This window comes from Penicillium concentricum (genome assembly GCF_028827145.1).
Source record: "Penicillium concentricum strain IBT 3081 chromosome Unknown utg000002l_segment0_segment0, whole genome shotgun sequence".
Classification (NCBI taxonomy): domain Eukaryota; kingdom Fungi; phylum Ascomycota; class Eurotiomycetes; order Eurotiales; family Aspergillaceae; genus Penicillium; species Penicillium concentricum.
The window spans coordinates 2,623,890-2,640,022 of record NW_026622755.1 but is presented as its reverse complement, the minus strand read 5'-3'; the positions used below and the strand labels follow the sequence as shown (position 1 = coordinate 2,640,022).

General features: G+C 50.1%; 6 protein-coding genes across 6 annotated transcripts; 2 read left to right on the top strand and 4 right to left on the bottom strand.

Annotated features, from left to right (window-relative positions):
- Nucleotides 1-227: 227 nt before the first annotated feature.
- Nucleotides 228-3,644, top strand: N7517_004586 (DUF1708 domain-containing protein; the record flags this gene model as incomplete). Its single annotated transcript, XM_056722316.1, has 7 exons — nucleotides 228-417; nucleotides 485-642; nucleotides 699-792; nucleotides 845-1,073; nucleotides 1,130-2,618; nucleotides 2,648-3,509; nucleotides 3,565-3,644. The coding sequence occupies 7 exons, from the start codon at nucleotides 228-230 to the stop codon at nucleotides 3,642-3,644; spliced, it is 3,102 nt and encodes a 1,033-aa protein (XP_056578566.1).
- Nucleotides 3,645-4,238: 594 nt separating this feature from the next.
- On the bottom strand, nucleotides 4,239-5,175 carry N7517_004585 (ThiJ/PfpI family protein; the record flags this gene model as incomplete). Its single annotated transcript, XM_056722315.1, has 3 exons — nucleotides 4,239-4,630; nucleotides 4,754-4,991; nucleotides 5,098-5,175. The coding sequence occupies 3 exons, from the start codon at nucleotides 5,173-5,175 to the stop codon at nucleotides 4,239-4,241; spliced, it is 708 nt and encodes a 235-aa protein (XP_056578565.1).
- A 1,608-nt stretch (nucleotides 5,176-6,783) lies between these two features.
- On the bottom strand, nucleotides 6,784-7,590 carry N7517_004584 (uncharacterized protein; the record flags this gene model as incomplete). The annotated part of the gene is made up of 1 exon (XM_056722314.1): nucleotides 6,784-7,590. The coding sequence occupies one exon, from the start codon at nucleotides 7,588-7,590 to the stop codon at nucleotides 6,784-6,786; it is 807 nt and encodes a 268-aa protein (XP_056578564.1).
- A 2,303-nt stretch (nucleotides 7,591-9,893) lies between these two features.
- On the bottom strand, nucleotides 9,894-12,813 carry N7517_004583 (uncharacterized protein; the record flags this gene model as incomplete). The annotated part of the gene is made up of 2 exons (XM_056722313.1): nucleotides 9,894-12,294; nucleotides 12,347-12,813. The coding sequence occupies 2 exons, from the start codon at nucleotides 12,811-12,813 to the stop codon at nucleotides 9,894-9,896; spliced, it is 2,868 nt and encodes a 955-aa protein (XP_056578563.1).
- A 576-nt stretch (nucleotides 12,814-13,389) lies between these two features.
- On the bottom strand, nucleotides 13,390-15,361 carry N7517_004582 (putative sucrose transporter; the record flags this gene model as incomplete). Its single annotated transcript, XM_056722312.1, has 7 exons — nucleotides 13,390-14,291; nucleotides 14,341-14,453; nucleotides 14,510-14,699; nucleotides 14,762-14,833; nucleotides 14,887-14,953; nucleotides 15,030-15,274; nucleotides 15,355-15,361. The coding sequence occupies 7 exons, from the start codon at nucleotides 15,359-15,361 to the stop codon at nucleotides 13,390-13,392; spliced, it is 1,596 nt and encodes a 531-aa protein (XP_056578562.1).
- Nucleotides 15,362-15,552: 191 nt separating this feature from the next.
- On the top strand, nucleotides 15,553-16,068 carry N7517_004581 (uncharacterized protein; the record flags this gene model as incomplete). The annotated part of the gene is given in 3 exon segments (XM_056722311.1): nucleotides 15,553-15,688; nucleotides 15,727-15,773; nucleotides 15,784-16,068. Coding segments are annotated over 3 exon segments (468 nt in total), but the record flags the coding sequence as incomplete, so codon positions are not given.
- Between the last annotated feature and the right edge of the window lie 65 nt (nucleotides 16,069-16,133).

Below are 16,133 nucleotides of genomic sequence, written 5' to 3'. Positions count from 1 at the left end.
GACCTGGGATTTAATTTGTCCTGCTGTTACCGGGGCTGCAGGACATCCCGGACACGTCCTAGACGTTTTAACTACTCACTCGGTCTAATTACCGTGTCGGTTGTCTGCATTGTCGTTGGATTGAAACCTCTGCTAATTTGATAAACAGAAGCAAAAAAAAAGCGGACCCTCAATCTATCCCCACAGTCCGATTTCTGACAACGTCAATTTTCAGTCGCATTTCCGATATGTCCTTCTTTTCTCGGGTGTTTCGGGGCAAGGATGCCACTACGACAAAGAAGCAGGCCAAGCCTACCACGGCCCTGAACCCGACCCCTGCGAAACCCAAATGGACCGATGCGTGGCTGCGGACAGAGGTCGCGCCGGAAGAAGTCCAAGACCTTGTACGAGGGTGTGTGCATGAGCTCAAGGCCCGAGGTAGGTGGATTTATATCTTGACCGATACGAAATCATTGTTCGGATTGCTGATCATTCGTCGCTGCAGCTCTTGACACCCCATTCCTTCTCCTACCGTTCCGTCCTAGCTCCGATCCCAGTGCAGCCCGCACGTTCATTCGCAATTACTTTAATCAATCTTTCGATAAGGGCTCGCCGGTCAATGGAGATGTCTTGTCGCAGGAGCTCCGGCTCACAGAGCCAATGGTGAGGGACAATGTCTTTCCTGGGGGCTATCAGGGGGACTAACATCATTTCGATAGGTTCTTTGCGGTGTGATGAAATGGTGCTGGAGCAGACTTCCTGGCGGTGTGGTCACTTGGGAGGCATACGAGACCTTCAAGATGGGCGAACATGGTACGCGTTATTGAATGGAATGCGGGGAACATACGCGCTGATGAAACATTAGATTCGGATATGGCCCGCGACGCTTTCTCGACTTTCATTCCGATCGGCGGCGATTCCGATGCACGCACCAATATTATTCTGGACTTCTTCGACCTTTTGGCTGCCGTTGCGGCTCATGGAAAATCCAATGGACTGGGAGGCCGCAAGCTTTCCCGATACGCTGGATGGTGGGCCTTTGAGCATGTCGATACAGGCAATGGCTTCGAGGCCGCCTATAAGAACTGGGCTGTGTATGGACTTCCATTGATCTGATGGTTCTAGATGGTATTCTAACATCAATATTTAGTGCCGCCGATGCGACAAGTCATCTGTTCTTCGCCTACCTTCGTTCGTTGTCTCCCGATGTCCCTCGCGGCGTGAGTGGCATCTCCTCACTCCCCATTTCTCTCCAATCACTCGTTGAAGCAACCGAATACCCTCCCGAAACCCCGACTTTGCTGCAAGTTACGACCACAAAGGTGGTGATGATCGTGGAGAATGTTTCCCCGACGCCATTTTCTTTGTTGCGACGCGCTAAGAACTTTGAATACCGCGACGACGACTGGCACCTGCAGGAGTTTGCCAACTACGAAGACCCCGTCAGCGCATTGACCGACGAGTGTCTCCGTGTTCTCAGATGCATCTCATCTGCGAACCAATCCAGCGTCTCGAGTACCAAGCAGTCAACCAGTTTGCGGGATGCATCCTGGTCTCGCTTCGAGGATATTGGATTCGGTGGTTCGATCGATTCTGACCCGGAGGATGAAGCCAAGGAAACTGCTCCGCCGGCGACTGCAAGGACTTCAAAGAGTGGATCTGCCGGGGGCTTGCAATCCGTTCCTCAGTCTGGAGGAGGTGACCTTGGCCGTCCTACCACCCCCTCATGGGCAGACTTCATGTCGTCCGGATTCGCGGATGAAAACAAATTGAAGGGCCACGTAGGCCCTCTGCTCTTGCCTCCTGACAAGATTCTGCCTCCCATTGCCTCTGTACGTGGCATGAGCTCTCAGTCGCACAAGCGCTCTTTGGATATCGAGCCGGATCTCGAGCCTGCCGAGTTGGCGAGTATCAACACCCTAGACATGGACGACTCGTTCTGGTGGGTTTGGATCAGCAGTCTGTCAGGTGATGAGCCGGCCGCCCGCAAGGCTGTGTTTGGTCGATGCGCGCTTCTGGAGACCCGCATTCGGGATACCAAATGGCTGATCCTTGAAGAGCAGATCAAGGGCGCTGCCCCAGAACCTGAGGCTGGTGCTCAGATTGTTGAGAAGAAGCGATTCTTCAGCTTTGGTAGCCGCAAAGGTAAGCTCAACCGCCGCAAGTCGTCGGCCAAGAAGGTGCCCTCCTCGATTGAGGAGTCGTACAAGCGGCCCAACAACCAGGCACCGCACAGCAAGACTAGCATTGGACCCGATCAGCACAAGCGAATCCAGGCAGCTGCGGCCGCTCTGCAAAAGAAGCACCGCGAGCAAGAAGCGGAAGCGACAGAGAACCGTGCCACCCCGAATAACAGCCGTTACTCCAAGACCAACTCTGTCATGACCCTTCAGCCTGCTATTGTGAACGAGGCCTCTCAGGCCATGAAGTGGACTAAGAACTACGATAAGGGTGCGTTCAGGGCGGCATATCTTAGTGACAACCGCGCTGGCACTGGTCAAGTTGAAGAACTCCAGGACACACCGGAACCGATTTCAAAGGACCCCGAGGAGAAGCCTGCCACGCCGTTGGCACCTCTTCCAACCAACACTGGAAAGACTGGTCCAGCTCCAGTTCCCAAAGAAGCCGCTGCTGCTGCTGTGGCCACCCCCTTCCCCCTTCTCCTAAGGAAGCGCCAACTAAACCTGTCAATGTCGCCACTCCTGCAGAAGAGAAGCCCACCACAAAGCCTGTGGTTGTCGAACAACCCACTGAGCGTCGTGACTCGGTGGACGAGGCGGGCAAGAAGCTGAAGAAGAAGACTGGCAATTCCGCCTTTAAGAGCATGTTTAGTGCCAAGAAGAAGCCCGAACAGCAACAGACTCCCGTGAAGAGCACTGATGCCAAGGAAATCTCCAATGTGGCAGCTGCCCGTGCGGCCCTTGAGGCCAGGACGAAAGCAGCTCAGGAGTCCAGTCCCATGAAGAAGAAGCCTGTCCCCAAGGCCGCCGTTGTCGCCGCTGCCCCCGTGGCTGCGGAGGCTGTAAAGCCCTCAACGCCCCAGCGTGTTGAACCGACCGTCAAGGAACCTGCGACCAAAATCCCAACCCCGACCCAACCCTCTACTTCTCTGAAAGAGAACGGTGCGCCGCCCAAGACCAGACGCGCCGTCGAGTATGATGCCCTCTCGCGCGTTGGTACCAATGAACGCGACGCGGCCGATCAGGAGTTCTCCAAGTTCGACCAGGGTCCCCTGACTGACCAGCCTGCCTTCATCCCCGAGGATTCTCCTTCTCCCGTGGAGGTTGCACCTGCCGCACCGAAGACCGAGGTTCCCCAGACCCCGACTAACGGCAATGGTGTCCGCCCTGAGACCGCCACTTCGCCTGAGTCAAGCGAAGCTACGCAGGATCGCTGGAAGGCCATCCGCGAGGCTGCTGCCCAACGGGCTGCCGCTGCCCAGGAGGAACAGGCACACGAGCACGAGGCCGAGAACACCCGGACTAGCCAGTCAGAGCGCACTGACGAGGGAGATACCAGCGGAGAAGAAAGTGAGTAGTGACTTCATTCCCCAAACCGACCCCACGCTAACAATTGTTGTCACAGCTATCGAAGCCCGTGTCGCCCGCATCAAGGCCCGAGTAGCCGAGTTGACCGGCAACGTCGAGGATGGACAAAGGCGCTAGCCTGCGACGTCCCCATCCCAGTTTTCCGCTTTCCTTTGTCCATTTTTCCTCACTTTTTTCCCCTGGCTCTATATTCGCTCGTGATGATCCAGGATGTATCTTTTGTTAATCGTATACCCTTCTCCCGACCAAACCTTGGTCGTGTTTGCTTAAGCGCGGTCTGATGACCGAACAAGGTCCGCATCTCCATCTGGAGATGGACAGACCGACGAATACTGCGATACGATTGATGGATTCTTTTGGTTGCGACATCTGTTTATTTTTCTTCTCTTTCAAATGTCTCCTGGCCTCCGGTCTTCAATCTTCGACTGGACAAATCTGTCTTGCTTTATTTCCTTCACCCATCTATCGAATTTGGGCTATCTGCTGCTTTTTTTGTGTCTTGCTCTATTCCCCTTTCGCTACTGCTATTGATTCTGGTTTCGCTACCAATATTGAATCGCTTTGTGCTTTTGATTGAAAAGTACTATGTAATATTGAACTTGTCTCAAGCATATCAAAACCAGAATATCATAATAACAGCAAATATGTAACATGTAACATTACATCCACATACTCTTTTCCTTTCTTCTTTGCCCTAATTCCAAACCCTATCTACAACCCCAAAGCCTTCAAAATCGCCTTGCCAACCCCAGCCGCCGACGCAGGATTCTGTCCAGTAATAATAGTCGATCCCGTCCCAGCAGCCTTCCCAACAACAACCATCTCCCCCCAAGGCTCCCCAGCCTTAACATACTTCCCACCCGTAACACGACCCAACTCCGTCTCAAGCATAAACGGCATCACAGAAGACAGATGGATGGAATCTTCCTCGGCATTCGAGAACCCGGTCACGCCAACACCAGAGATAAGAGGCACGCCCGAGGGAGCTGTCGCGTTCAGTAGAACGCAGGGGCCATGGCAGACGGCCGCGACGGGTTTGTTGGCTGCTGCGAAGGTTTGGATGAGAGCGAGTGAGACGTGGTCGTTTGTTAGGTCGAACATGGCTAGATATTTCACTGTTAGAATATGTGATTTGTAGTGTAGAGGTGTTTTGGATAACACATGTATAGCTGTAGCTATAGCTGGAAAGGGGGAGACAGTGAGAAAGAAATGTAATGGCGACTTACGTCCATGGCCACCAACATAGAAAATAGCATCAAACTCATCCGCGCGCGGAAGCATATCCGCCAACTTGTGAGTGTTCGTCCATAGGGCTTTCTGTTCTTTCAGGAACTTCTGCGACACCTCATCTCCCTCGAACATCTTGACTGATTTTGGGTCTAGGGGTGCTTCGCCTCCTTTGGGGGAGGCGATTGTTAGGGAGACTTTGTCATGGAGGACTTCGTGGGGATGGGCAAATTCGGGCTGGTGGATGGTTAGTAGGGATTCATTGGGATTTATTGTCTGATTGACTTCTTTTGAGAACAGGATGTGTAGGTGTTTGACTAAAGCTGTAATTGGAGTTACATACCAAAAACCAGCCGGTTGGATTGCCGGTGGCGTCGATCTTGTCTTGGGAGGTGAGGACGACGAGGACTTTGGGTGCCATTTTTTGCTGTTTTTTCTGAATGGAGGTATTGATTGAATAGTATGAATATGAATATCTTGTGTTAAATGTTTTGTTCTAATTGAATTGAGGGTAAGGGATAGCTCTGATCTTCTTATATGCCTCCCCGCCGCTTGCGGCGATCGCCATCACTGCATGTATCACTATCCCGTCACTGGCTCCACTAAGGCCAATGGATTACACAATAAAGTTTATTGGTAAGAGAGGCCGTGAAGAAGATTATAAAGCTCCCAAGGTCGACCTATTTATAGGATATCATACACTAACATGAATGTACATATATAAGACCACTATTAATTAACGCTGTATATTTGTTGAGAGGCTACATGACTGAGGTCGCATGACTTCTGCTATTTGCTTATTTTAATCTCTACCCGGCCCTACACATGGTCCAAATCCCCGGGAATTGAGCCGCACGGGCTACAAATTTTTAGATGCATACATGTATCTTCTATATGGGGCCACCATACAAAAGGTACTTACGATCCGAATTTCTTTCAAAATTCATATTGCTCAACCATAATATTATGTAGATAGGAAGTAAGCAAAGCCTCACAATATATGATATTAGAATTCCATTATTTAGGGGATTTCTAGGAAGAAAATCTATGGTCTATAGTATAGCCAAGGAGGGTTTTTGGAAGTACAGTTTTTGATCCTCTATAGATTTCAGAAGAAAACAGCTTAGCTTGTATCAAATCATAGATTAGTTTTGATTCTTAATATCAACATCTCTCCTGGCTCTCCTAAGTATTCAATCTTAGGGTTGAGAAATATGAGTTACAAGAAGTTCAAGAACTTTTGACCTTAAGTACCTTATATATAATGGTCCCATACGAAACGTACCTGCTATATATGTCAAGAATTTTGAATTGGACTACATATATTTTGTATTAGACCCGTGCGGCCCAATCTAAGAAGAAATTGGGCCATGCGTAGGGCCGGGTAGTCGTAAATATATAGACATGAACCAACCTGAGATAAGTTATGATTCTATACGTACTTTGTTCAATAAAAAGCAACACGCTAATCCATCACGTGCAGCAATTCTCTTTTATGGCCCCTAACCCCTCTTTTTTATGTGAACAGATGTCTTTTGATGCTCTTGGGAGATGATCTCGCTCTGGATATCTGGAACGGGATTGGTGGGGCTCTCGGGCTTGGGAGATGGTTAAGTTTGACCTCACTCTACAACAGACTTCAATGAGAATGATGTTTTGCTAAAACACATTTCAAATTCGCAGGTTTTTCCCTACGTCATATACCTAGAACGAAAACCCCGAAAACTTTTAAACGTTCGTGCCGGAAAAATCCAAACCTCAGCATCACCATCAATCTTGGTCATACTTCCTGTGGCGTTTTCCCCGGTGCTCTTTCATGTTATCCACACGGCCAAACGCCTGACCACACTCCGGACACTTGACGGCGCGATGTGCGACATGCTGTACTCTGACATGGCGCATCAACGATGCAGGGCTGCTAAATGTGGCGTCGTGTTTACAGCCCTCCCAGAAGCATTTTAATGGACCGCCCAATTCACTGAAAGGGAAGACTGTTAACGATAAAGTGGGAAAAGTGAGAATATACGACTCACTCTTGTTCCTGGGGTTCACCGTGAGTAGACTCGACGTTGTTCTTGCTTGGAGATGTCTCTTGCGGGGAGAGACTCAGTTCCGAGGACCGGATCCGAGTTGTGGTTTGACCGGGACCGAGATGATCTTCAGTTTCAAACTCGGTGGCTCTATACTGCCTGACCGAGGAGGACTGCATGTTGCTCTGGTACAAGTTGTCGACCGTGGGAGGACGGAGGATGGTATGCATAGCCCTGTTGGGGTCGAGAGACGCGAAGGCATGGCCCATAGAAGGGTTGGAACGGGACCACTCCACAGATAGGACAGGTGGTTTTCCGACTGTGGAGGCATGGCTCATGGAAGGGTGGTGAATAGAATAACCCGCGGAGGGTGCGCATGGTTGTCCGACCATGGAGGCACGGCTCATAGAAGGGTCGTAATGAGACCAGTCCACAGAGTGCACAGGTGGTTGTCCGACCGTGGAGGCATGGCCCATATAAGGGTAGCAATGAGACGAGTCCACAGAGGGTGTAGGTGGCTGTCGGATCATGAACGCGCGGCTCATAGAACGGTCGTAACGAGACCAGTCCGCAGAGAGTCTGGGTGGCTGTCCGACAGTGGAGGCATGGGTCATAGAAGGGTAGCAATGAGACGAGTCCTCAGAGTGCGCAGGTGACTGTCCGACCGTTGAGGTATGGCCCATAGAAGGGTCGAAATGAGACCAGTCCGCCGAGAGTATAGGTCGTTCTTCAACCGCAGAGGCAAGTGGCTGCGTAGCAGAAGCTCCAGTATTGGAATTGAGTTGCTCACTGCGAGGTTGAAGCATTTGGTATATCCTAGAATATTCTTCGAGGTTCGGTGTGTATTCCATAATGAGTACAGAGTAAAAAAGAAGAGTTGAGATACTATGGAAGCTTTGAGATATATTTATTAGAAGGGATTTCCAGGGGGAATCTGACACTTTTAAACCCGAGATCTTAAAATACCCCATCGCTATAGAGAGGAAAAGTCCCAATCGGGTTAGTTATTGAGAATCACGGGGTGGGACCTGAAATTTCAACGACCAGCCATGTTCATTACACGTCAATTCTTGGCCACCGATGCCCAACCTAGAAACAACTATGCCAATGCAAGGAACAGTATGATTCTAGTTTCAAAATTTGCTACAGCTCTAGGAGTTCACTTCCAAGTCAGGAAGATGGAATTTGCTTCCCTTCTGCGTTCTAGCTATTTGCTTGCTATTTTGGTTGACTAGATGAAGACATGAACGTTTGATGAGAGACTATAATTCCAGGCGCGTCTTCCAGGTTATACTAGCCTGAAGCTCTCCAATATGAAACTAAAAACCAAATCTCAATGGCTTTGTGTTACGCTGATGTGAGAACCTTGCGACCGAAGAAAGAAAAATATTTTACCCGGGTGAAATTCTACGTGACTTCTAGAGCGCAGGGGTGGCCTCTGTTGGATCTTGCATGGAGAAGGTGGGGGTTTTCTTAGCTACAAAGTATGATGCGATTGGTGATGAGCTTTGAGTATACATCTGATGGAGTTTTAGCGGTAAGACACAAACTTTTAATTTCTCTTATTCTCCAGGATTTTCTTGGCAAGGGTGTGTTATCGACTCTAGCCTCGACGCTAGTAAGTTCCCAGGGTCTCAGACCCGGAGGCTTGTATCAGAATTTCTCGTGATATCTCTTCAGAAGACCCCGTTCCAGTTATTGGCTTCCTAACCCAATGTGGGGCCCAGGAGATCTGATCCTATTCACGATTCCGTACGCCACCAAGCCAGCACATACTAAAAGTATTGATTAGCAATGCCCTGCCACGATCTCCCATTTGGTAGAGGCTCAAAATCGGCTGCGTTGTTACAGGGGCTTGGAAAACCCCGGCGAACACAGCCACATCCCGTAAGCCAAGTCCAACCGCGACTGTAATGCGGACCATCACTATCACTCCCTAGTGGGCTATGGCTGCCTTTGTTTCTCCTCTCGATTTGGATCTCTTTCTAACTGTACTCGTTTCATAGTTAACACTTGTTTAGTGTTGATTTTTTACTTATCCCGGCGCGACTCGCCCCCATACACGTGCTATTATTTAGGTCTCACGGATCCACTAAATCTTAAAATTAACGGTCTCCTAACAGACCAACATCGCCGAGTGGGAATGAACGGCATTAGCGTCCCGGAGTACTCGAACACGTTCCCAGAGTTTGCTAGCGATTAGAGCTCTTCAAAGCTCATAAATTAGGGCCCATCATAGCACATCAAGCCCATCATAGCACATCAAGCCCATGATAGCACATTAAGCCCATCATAGCACATTAAGCCCATCATAGCACATCAAGCCCATCATAGCACATTAAGCCCATCATAGCACATTAAGCCCATCATAGCACATTAAGCCCATCCTATCACATTACACCCATCCTATCACATTAAGCCCATCCTATCACATTAAGCCCATCATAGCACATTAAGCCCATCATAGCCCAATTAGTCACCAAAAAGTGCAACATCGGAAACATTTTGAAAAATTAATTACGTTATGTTTAGATCCCGTTTCTAGTCCTTATATCGGGGTAATATTTTCTTCTTCTAATTAATATATAATTATCAATTAGTGGGCTTCAATGCGCTATGATGGGCCCTAACATGGGCTTTGCTACTAGCGACCATAAAATTTACTCCGTTTGCCTGACGTTAAGCGCTCCCACAAAATCGGCAGCTAAGATTTCAAGATAGGAAAGTCCCATTTGGCAGAGAGAATATGGTACATATAGCTGCGTAGGTATTATGTATTATGTATGTGCAGATGCAAACCAAAAATAAAACATAAAGCTCCTTTTGCGGAGACGAAGGCCACGCCCTGCAATGACCAAAATTTGCGGGGTACCCCTTACCAGGCCCGACTATGGAGTATATTTAAAGCAGAAAATGGCGCCGCCAGCACAGAGGCGGCGAAAATGGTGTACGCATAAATGAGGTAGTTCATCATTGGCATGACGAGCACGCAGCCGAATCCAAATGGAGCAGAGAGAATAATGATGATGAGTTAATGGATGGTAGGGCCGTGTGTCTATCGTTAAGCCTTCCTACCATATTGACTTGGGTTGTTGTTCACGATGCTAGGCTAGGTGCTTTGATGTAGGGATGACAGCCACCGGATTATACCAGACGGGCGATGTTTACGGATCTTGGCCCTGAGGGCCTTCGCTATATCCGGCCAGTAGCGTTGAATCACAGCCCACGCATCAATAGGAATTGGTTGCCGGCTGTCAGCACTCCATTCAGCGAACACCAACAAGACGTCGACCCAGTAGGGTACAGAATCCCCAGGAGCCGCGTTCGTCCCAGACGCGCGGTGACATTCCTGTAGCACAAATTGCCAGGCTGTGAGATTTGCAACAGAGGAAGCGCGAGGATCCGCACCTTTGCGAAGAAGCATTTCAAGGAGACTTGTTGGTGGGGACTGTGTTTCGAAGATGGGGACATCCGCGCCGCTTACGTTGTATCCGGTTAATGCGCTTAATAGGAGAGGCCAGCCGGTAATTTCGAGTTCCGTCAGCGGGCGGGTTTGTAGGGTGGTCTGGACGTAGCTGTATAAGTTGCATTGGAGGGCCAGTCCGAGAAAAGATCGTTCCTCGATGCTCCCTATCGGCGCGAGTGTGCTTGGCCAGGGGGGCGCTGTCTTTTGCTTTGGGACCTTTGCGATGGAGCGCCAGACTGTCTGGTTATCACCGGTTCTACTCAGGGACAGGTTGCAGGCCACTCGATCGAGCTCGTTGAGGAATGTGTCTGGACTTGAAGCTGTTCTTTTCTCAAAACGTGCCGCGTATGCCAAGCACCGATTTATCGGCCACCAAAACCCAGTGCGGGTTATGGTTATAGGGTCAATAGTTTTAAGGTTGATGAGAAATGCGCTGGCAAGCGAGAGGTCCGGGTGGAAGGCGGATGCAGACCATTCGTCTAGCTGCGTTTTGACATTTGGTCGGGTGAGGTAGTCTCTGACAGTTCGATGGAGATACTCTACCCTTGAGTTGCAGATTCCATCCACGTAATCGGCGATGTCTTCAGGGTCATGCAGTGAAGAAAGCATTTGCTGTGCATCGTTCACCTTGATAGGCTTGCCCTCTGTACAATCTTTGGATATCCGAAGCATCTTCACCCCCAACAGTCCCTTGCAATAGCTATTAAGGCGGCGCTCTATTCCAAGGCAGCGACTAAGCCTCTGGTCTTGTGAGCGGACTCTTGGCTCGAATTCAAGGGCGTATTTTGGGTTTTCTTCGTCTGCGTCTCCGAATACCAGGAGCGCAAGTGGACCTCTTGCTGCCTCTGCGATACGAAACATCTCCGCCGCTCTTTTGCGAGCAGGCAGGCTAAGGGAGTTAATCATCACATCGAATAGGTGTTCTAGCTCGGATGGAAGCTCTTCTAATGCCCGCTGCATGTCGGAAAGTCGGTCTCCCCGTGAGAGCCCTTGGAGGAGTGCATGAACCACCAAGGAAACCCAAAGGAACACACCCGACGACCGTAGGGTAATTTCATGCGCCAGAGCGTCGGCATGCGTGGGCTCATGTGCCTTCAACTCCAGGAACCCAGCGTTATTATTCAAACAGTTTGTGACGTAGAGCGTAATGTCAGGTAGGTTTAAGTGCTCTAGGATGAGACCTGGGTCTTGACCAAATGCATCGCGAAAGACAGGCCACGGCCTACTGGCAACACAGACCTTGACATTCTGTATTAGGAAGCTTTTCACTAATGTGATGAGAACTTCGGGATTTCCTTCAAATTCGTCAAGTCCGTCAATGAATAGGCACAATTTCGAGGATTGGGCGCAATGACGGATAGCCACTATCAAAGCCTCTAGAACCTCTTCCTGAGTCCAGGACGGCATTGTCGTGGCAAATAAACGTTGCGCCTCCCATCGTGATCTGCTCACCAGCGGTATATACTCTGGTCTTTCACGAAGAACCCCAAGGAGGAGTGTCTGTAGTAGACCGAGCAAGGACATCTGCGTCGGCCTGCCGGAATTCCAGAAATAAAAAACAGGCGTAACCACGGGCTGGCTCGGTGACCATTTACCCAGAGCTCGCATGGTGAGTTCGTGCCGGTGAATGTATTTGATCAACGTTGATTTACCAGAACCGGCCTTCCCGGTGACCCAGTAGAGATTGGGAGATGTATCGCTTTCCAGCCAGTCTACGAAGCTAGCCCACTGAAACCCCTGAGGCTCGGGGTCTCTGAAAATCCATTTCAGAGTTTCCTCGTGTGCCTTTGATATACTCGTTTCGCGATCCATAACTCCCGGATATTCAAGGCTCTTCATGACAGCGATGGTGGAATCTTCGTAATAATGGGTGGCCCCCGGGGGCTCCATGTCCGTCGGCGGCAGATGCTTTTCAACCCCTTTCTGCTGAAGGGCGTTTATTAGATACTCTCGCCATTGCTCAGGTTCGGCAAGGGTCTGAAGGAATTCTTGGCCAACAAGACTCGTCTGACCTTCTCCACAGGCCCTTCGGTCGGCCTGAGTGCTGTTGCTAAGTTAGCAGCGGGATGAGAAAGACTCTCCAAGACAGCCATTACCTGAGTGCGCCCAGCAAATGTACGGTAAGCTCCTGCCTGAGAATGTGCAATCGATTGCTAAGCTCAACCACTTTATCCTCGTTCCAGACCTGTATTAGAGCCTGTCGGAAACTCTTCCACTTCCTGCGATTGCCATGCTCTTTTAGTCGAGTCACAACGCCGGTTGAACGATCTCCAGAGACTCTCTTCACGACAGCGAGCAATTCCCCGCCTGTGCGCTTGCACTCATCGCAGATCGCCTGAATCGCGAGATCATTCTCAACGGTATTTTGCCCAGTCAGTGAACTTGAGTCCGTAAGCTGATCGACAAGAGCCTGCAGACGCTCTACAACAAGCTTGTGCTCCTGTAGCCCAGTTACACCCCGGGGGGACTTGTGGATTTTCACTGTTGTGGAAACAAGCTTGATGCCGAAGTCTATGAACTGGGCGATCGCTGCTGCTGCCCCGAGTGCAGACCAGCCATCCATACTGGGTTTACGATTCAAGGAGGGGTGATGACAGTGGTTATGACAAACGAACAATCAGCAAACACGTGAGAGACCGAAAGGCCAAATGAGAGACTGACAGGGGGCTCCTAACCTATAGGATGCGTTACATAAGCACTGTTGAGGGGGCCAACCTTCCATGGTTGGAAGCACCTGCTTGGTGCCTTGTTTGACGGGCTTTACATAGTCCTGGAGCTATTTAACCAGCTCCCTGTTTGTTTGTAGAGAGCCAGTCCTTTCTTCTCCCCTCTCTTCGCTCAAACAAGATTTGAAGATAGGAAAGCCCCATCTGGCAGAGAGAATATGGCACGTATAACTTCGTAGGTATTATGTATTATGTATGTGCAGATGTAAACCAAAAAGAAAAACAAAGCTCCTTTTGCGGAGACGAAGGGGTTCACTGTACATGTATACTCTCTCTATAGTGTGCACACAAAATCTCAACCGTAGTCAAGACAAAGCTCGCAATATACACCGGGTATCGAGCAAAAATCAATAGCTATTCATCGCAACGGATCGTAATTTTGCAGCATTCGGCTTTCGCTCTGGACTGCTAGCTCATAGTACATACCGCAGTCGACGTGTGGCTTCGGCCGCGATGAGAGCGCTTATCGCCCCAATAAAGAGACAAATGGAGATAGCGTTCGGCCTATCTTTGTCCAGATTCATCCAGTGGGTATCAGAAGGATTGTCTGCAGCGTTATCAGACGCGGGCGCTGCGCCTGGTTCAAGGATACTGAAGACGATCCAGCTGATGAAGGTGCCGACGAATTGGGGTAGGGTCGTGTAGACGTTCAGCACGCCCAGATAGATACCGGCTAGTTCACCTGTTGAGGGGATGTTGGATGAATGTTCTTCCTCGTCTGTGTCGCTGTCGAAGGAATCACGGTGGTTCAGTCGGAGGACATCCAGTTCATTGTCTGCGGCGGCGTTGCGCAGACTGGCTGATGTGATCATCGTCACGCCGGATCGTGAGGATGGGATCACGGGGGAATAGCCGCCCATTGTTAATTTGTTGATTTCCACGCCCATGAAGGCGAATGGAGCCCAGCCGCTGATTGCCCAGGGGATACCGCAGGCTGCTACCAGGAAGGTTGCGAAGGCGCGGGAGTGGGCTAGAGGGGCGAAGATCATTGTGGCGGCGAACATGATTTGGGAGATGAACCAGGCGGTTTGGAGGTCGGGTCGGATTGCGGTGACGTATTTGAGGATTGCTGCAAATCCTGGTGGAGGCCGCGCGGTGAATCGTGTCCGTTTGCTGTCTGGTGGTAGGATGAAAAAGGGTAGGAGGACAGAGCTGAGGAATGTGATGGCCGAGAAGACTGTTAATGAAAGACTTCCCACGCGGCCGACTTCACCGAGCATATCTGTTGCTTTGGCCATGTCGTCTTTTGGGACTTCATAGCGGAAGTAGGTCTCGCCAACCCAGGTTGTGCTGTAGAAGAGGAAGGGGAACCAGCCTATTTAATGTTAGTATTGTTGGTTTTCTAGGTGCGGAATTTCCCATACCAATCCAAGCCCAGAATTGGGCCCAGCAAATTGCTTGAATACGAGGCGGTAGTTCGAAAGTAGTTTTGAACAGCTGAGAGAGGACCTGAATAGCACCAGCACTTCCATCATCCCTGTTATCACAAAGGATTAGTTGATGGCAATAAATATCGGTTCGAGTCCAACCCACCTTGCCGATATCAGAACTCGCTCTTTTACCGAGTATGAGGTGACTGCCACCGCCACCACCAAAGAAAAAGCAGCGATCACTGTCATCTGCTTGAACTGTGTATCTCCAATGATAGTACCGAAGATGCCAACGGTATCAATGGCACCAACCACATAAGCAAAGAGCTGGCCAATGGCAGACATTCTCCCGGCTAGAAGAAAGGTCAGTGGTGTTTTAGGGTTTGAGGCTGAGACATATGGGGAAGGGCCATACCCCATGCGGATCCAGCTTGTTGCGATGGGATCGGTAGTGTATCCACAATCAGACCGCGACAGCACGCTTGAACTAAGACATTGTAAGCCACCTTCAATTAAGGTGCGGGCAAGTGTGCCACTTACCGACGTTGATGGAGAAATCCACCGCATAAATGCTCAACACAGCGAGGGCAATTGTGCCATTCTTAGCCTGTAGAAAATCAATATTAGCTTCCATATAACCATAGACCTAGCCAAACGAGTGTTTCAATAAACATGATATGTACCTTTTCCGGATCTTTAACAAATAAACCAACAATCTCTGCCGTCCACCCCAAGACCAGCAGACAGAAAGCGACAACAAACGATCCAAATATCATGAAAGGTCTACGCCGACCCCATTTCGATCGTGATCGATCGGCAATAACTCCAATAAGTGGTTGGATAATCAACCCAGACAAAGGGCCAGCAATCCACACCAACGAAGTCTTGGACTTCGTCAAACCAAGCTGAAGAAGGTAAGGTGTACAATCTAAGGAAAACGAATAAAGTTAGCGAAAATTATTCCCAAGTCCCAATGGAGACAATTTGAATTGTGGATTCTTTTCTTACAAGTCATCTCAGTACCCCACGTGAACCTATTCCCAAAACACCGAGTTAGCCACTGCCACAACAATCCCCGGGATCCTCCGATTGCCTCCAAGAACCGCAATCTAGACAATATCGCACAACATCTAACCCCTTATACCCAAGCGCCAAAACAGAAATGGGTGATACGCACTGCAATCCGACCAAACTAAATGTCAAAAGCGCCATCCTGGTAGACTCATTCCGACCCTTGATGGAGGGCGTCCCCGCCCACCTCGCAGCCTGCGGCATCCTAGTTTCCACGTGCTAGCATGCACTCAGCTTTTGTCCGCGCCTAACAAAATCGTCCGGGGGGCTGGTGGGTGGCCGAGCCAGTGACCGAATCGCACGTTAAAGGGCCTGGCGGAAAGCGACGCGCCGTTCAGAATCGAGCAAAAGAGTGTGTGATCGCAGGATCGGGGATGCGTTTCGGACGTTGAGAAAGGGGCCGGTAGGGATCTGATCGGTCCGGGAAATTGTGTCGCGTGCCTTTCGGGGCCGTTGGGTGAGAGCTCGCGGGGGCCAAAACGCACGGTACGTCCGGGGATTCGTGGATTGTTGACAGCAGGGATTTGGGACGTGGGTTGCGACGGAGGTGACAGTGGGTGTTTTCTATACAGTCGGAATACGTCTATAGGTTCTAAAAGAAAGACGTTGGCGCAGTCGAAGAAGAAGGAGAGAAAATCCGTCTTGGCCTGAGCGTCTCTATGCGGGCCCCCGGGCTTATCGATTTAATTTACGAGACCCGCTAACCCTGGAACCCT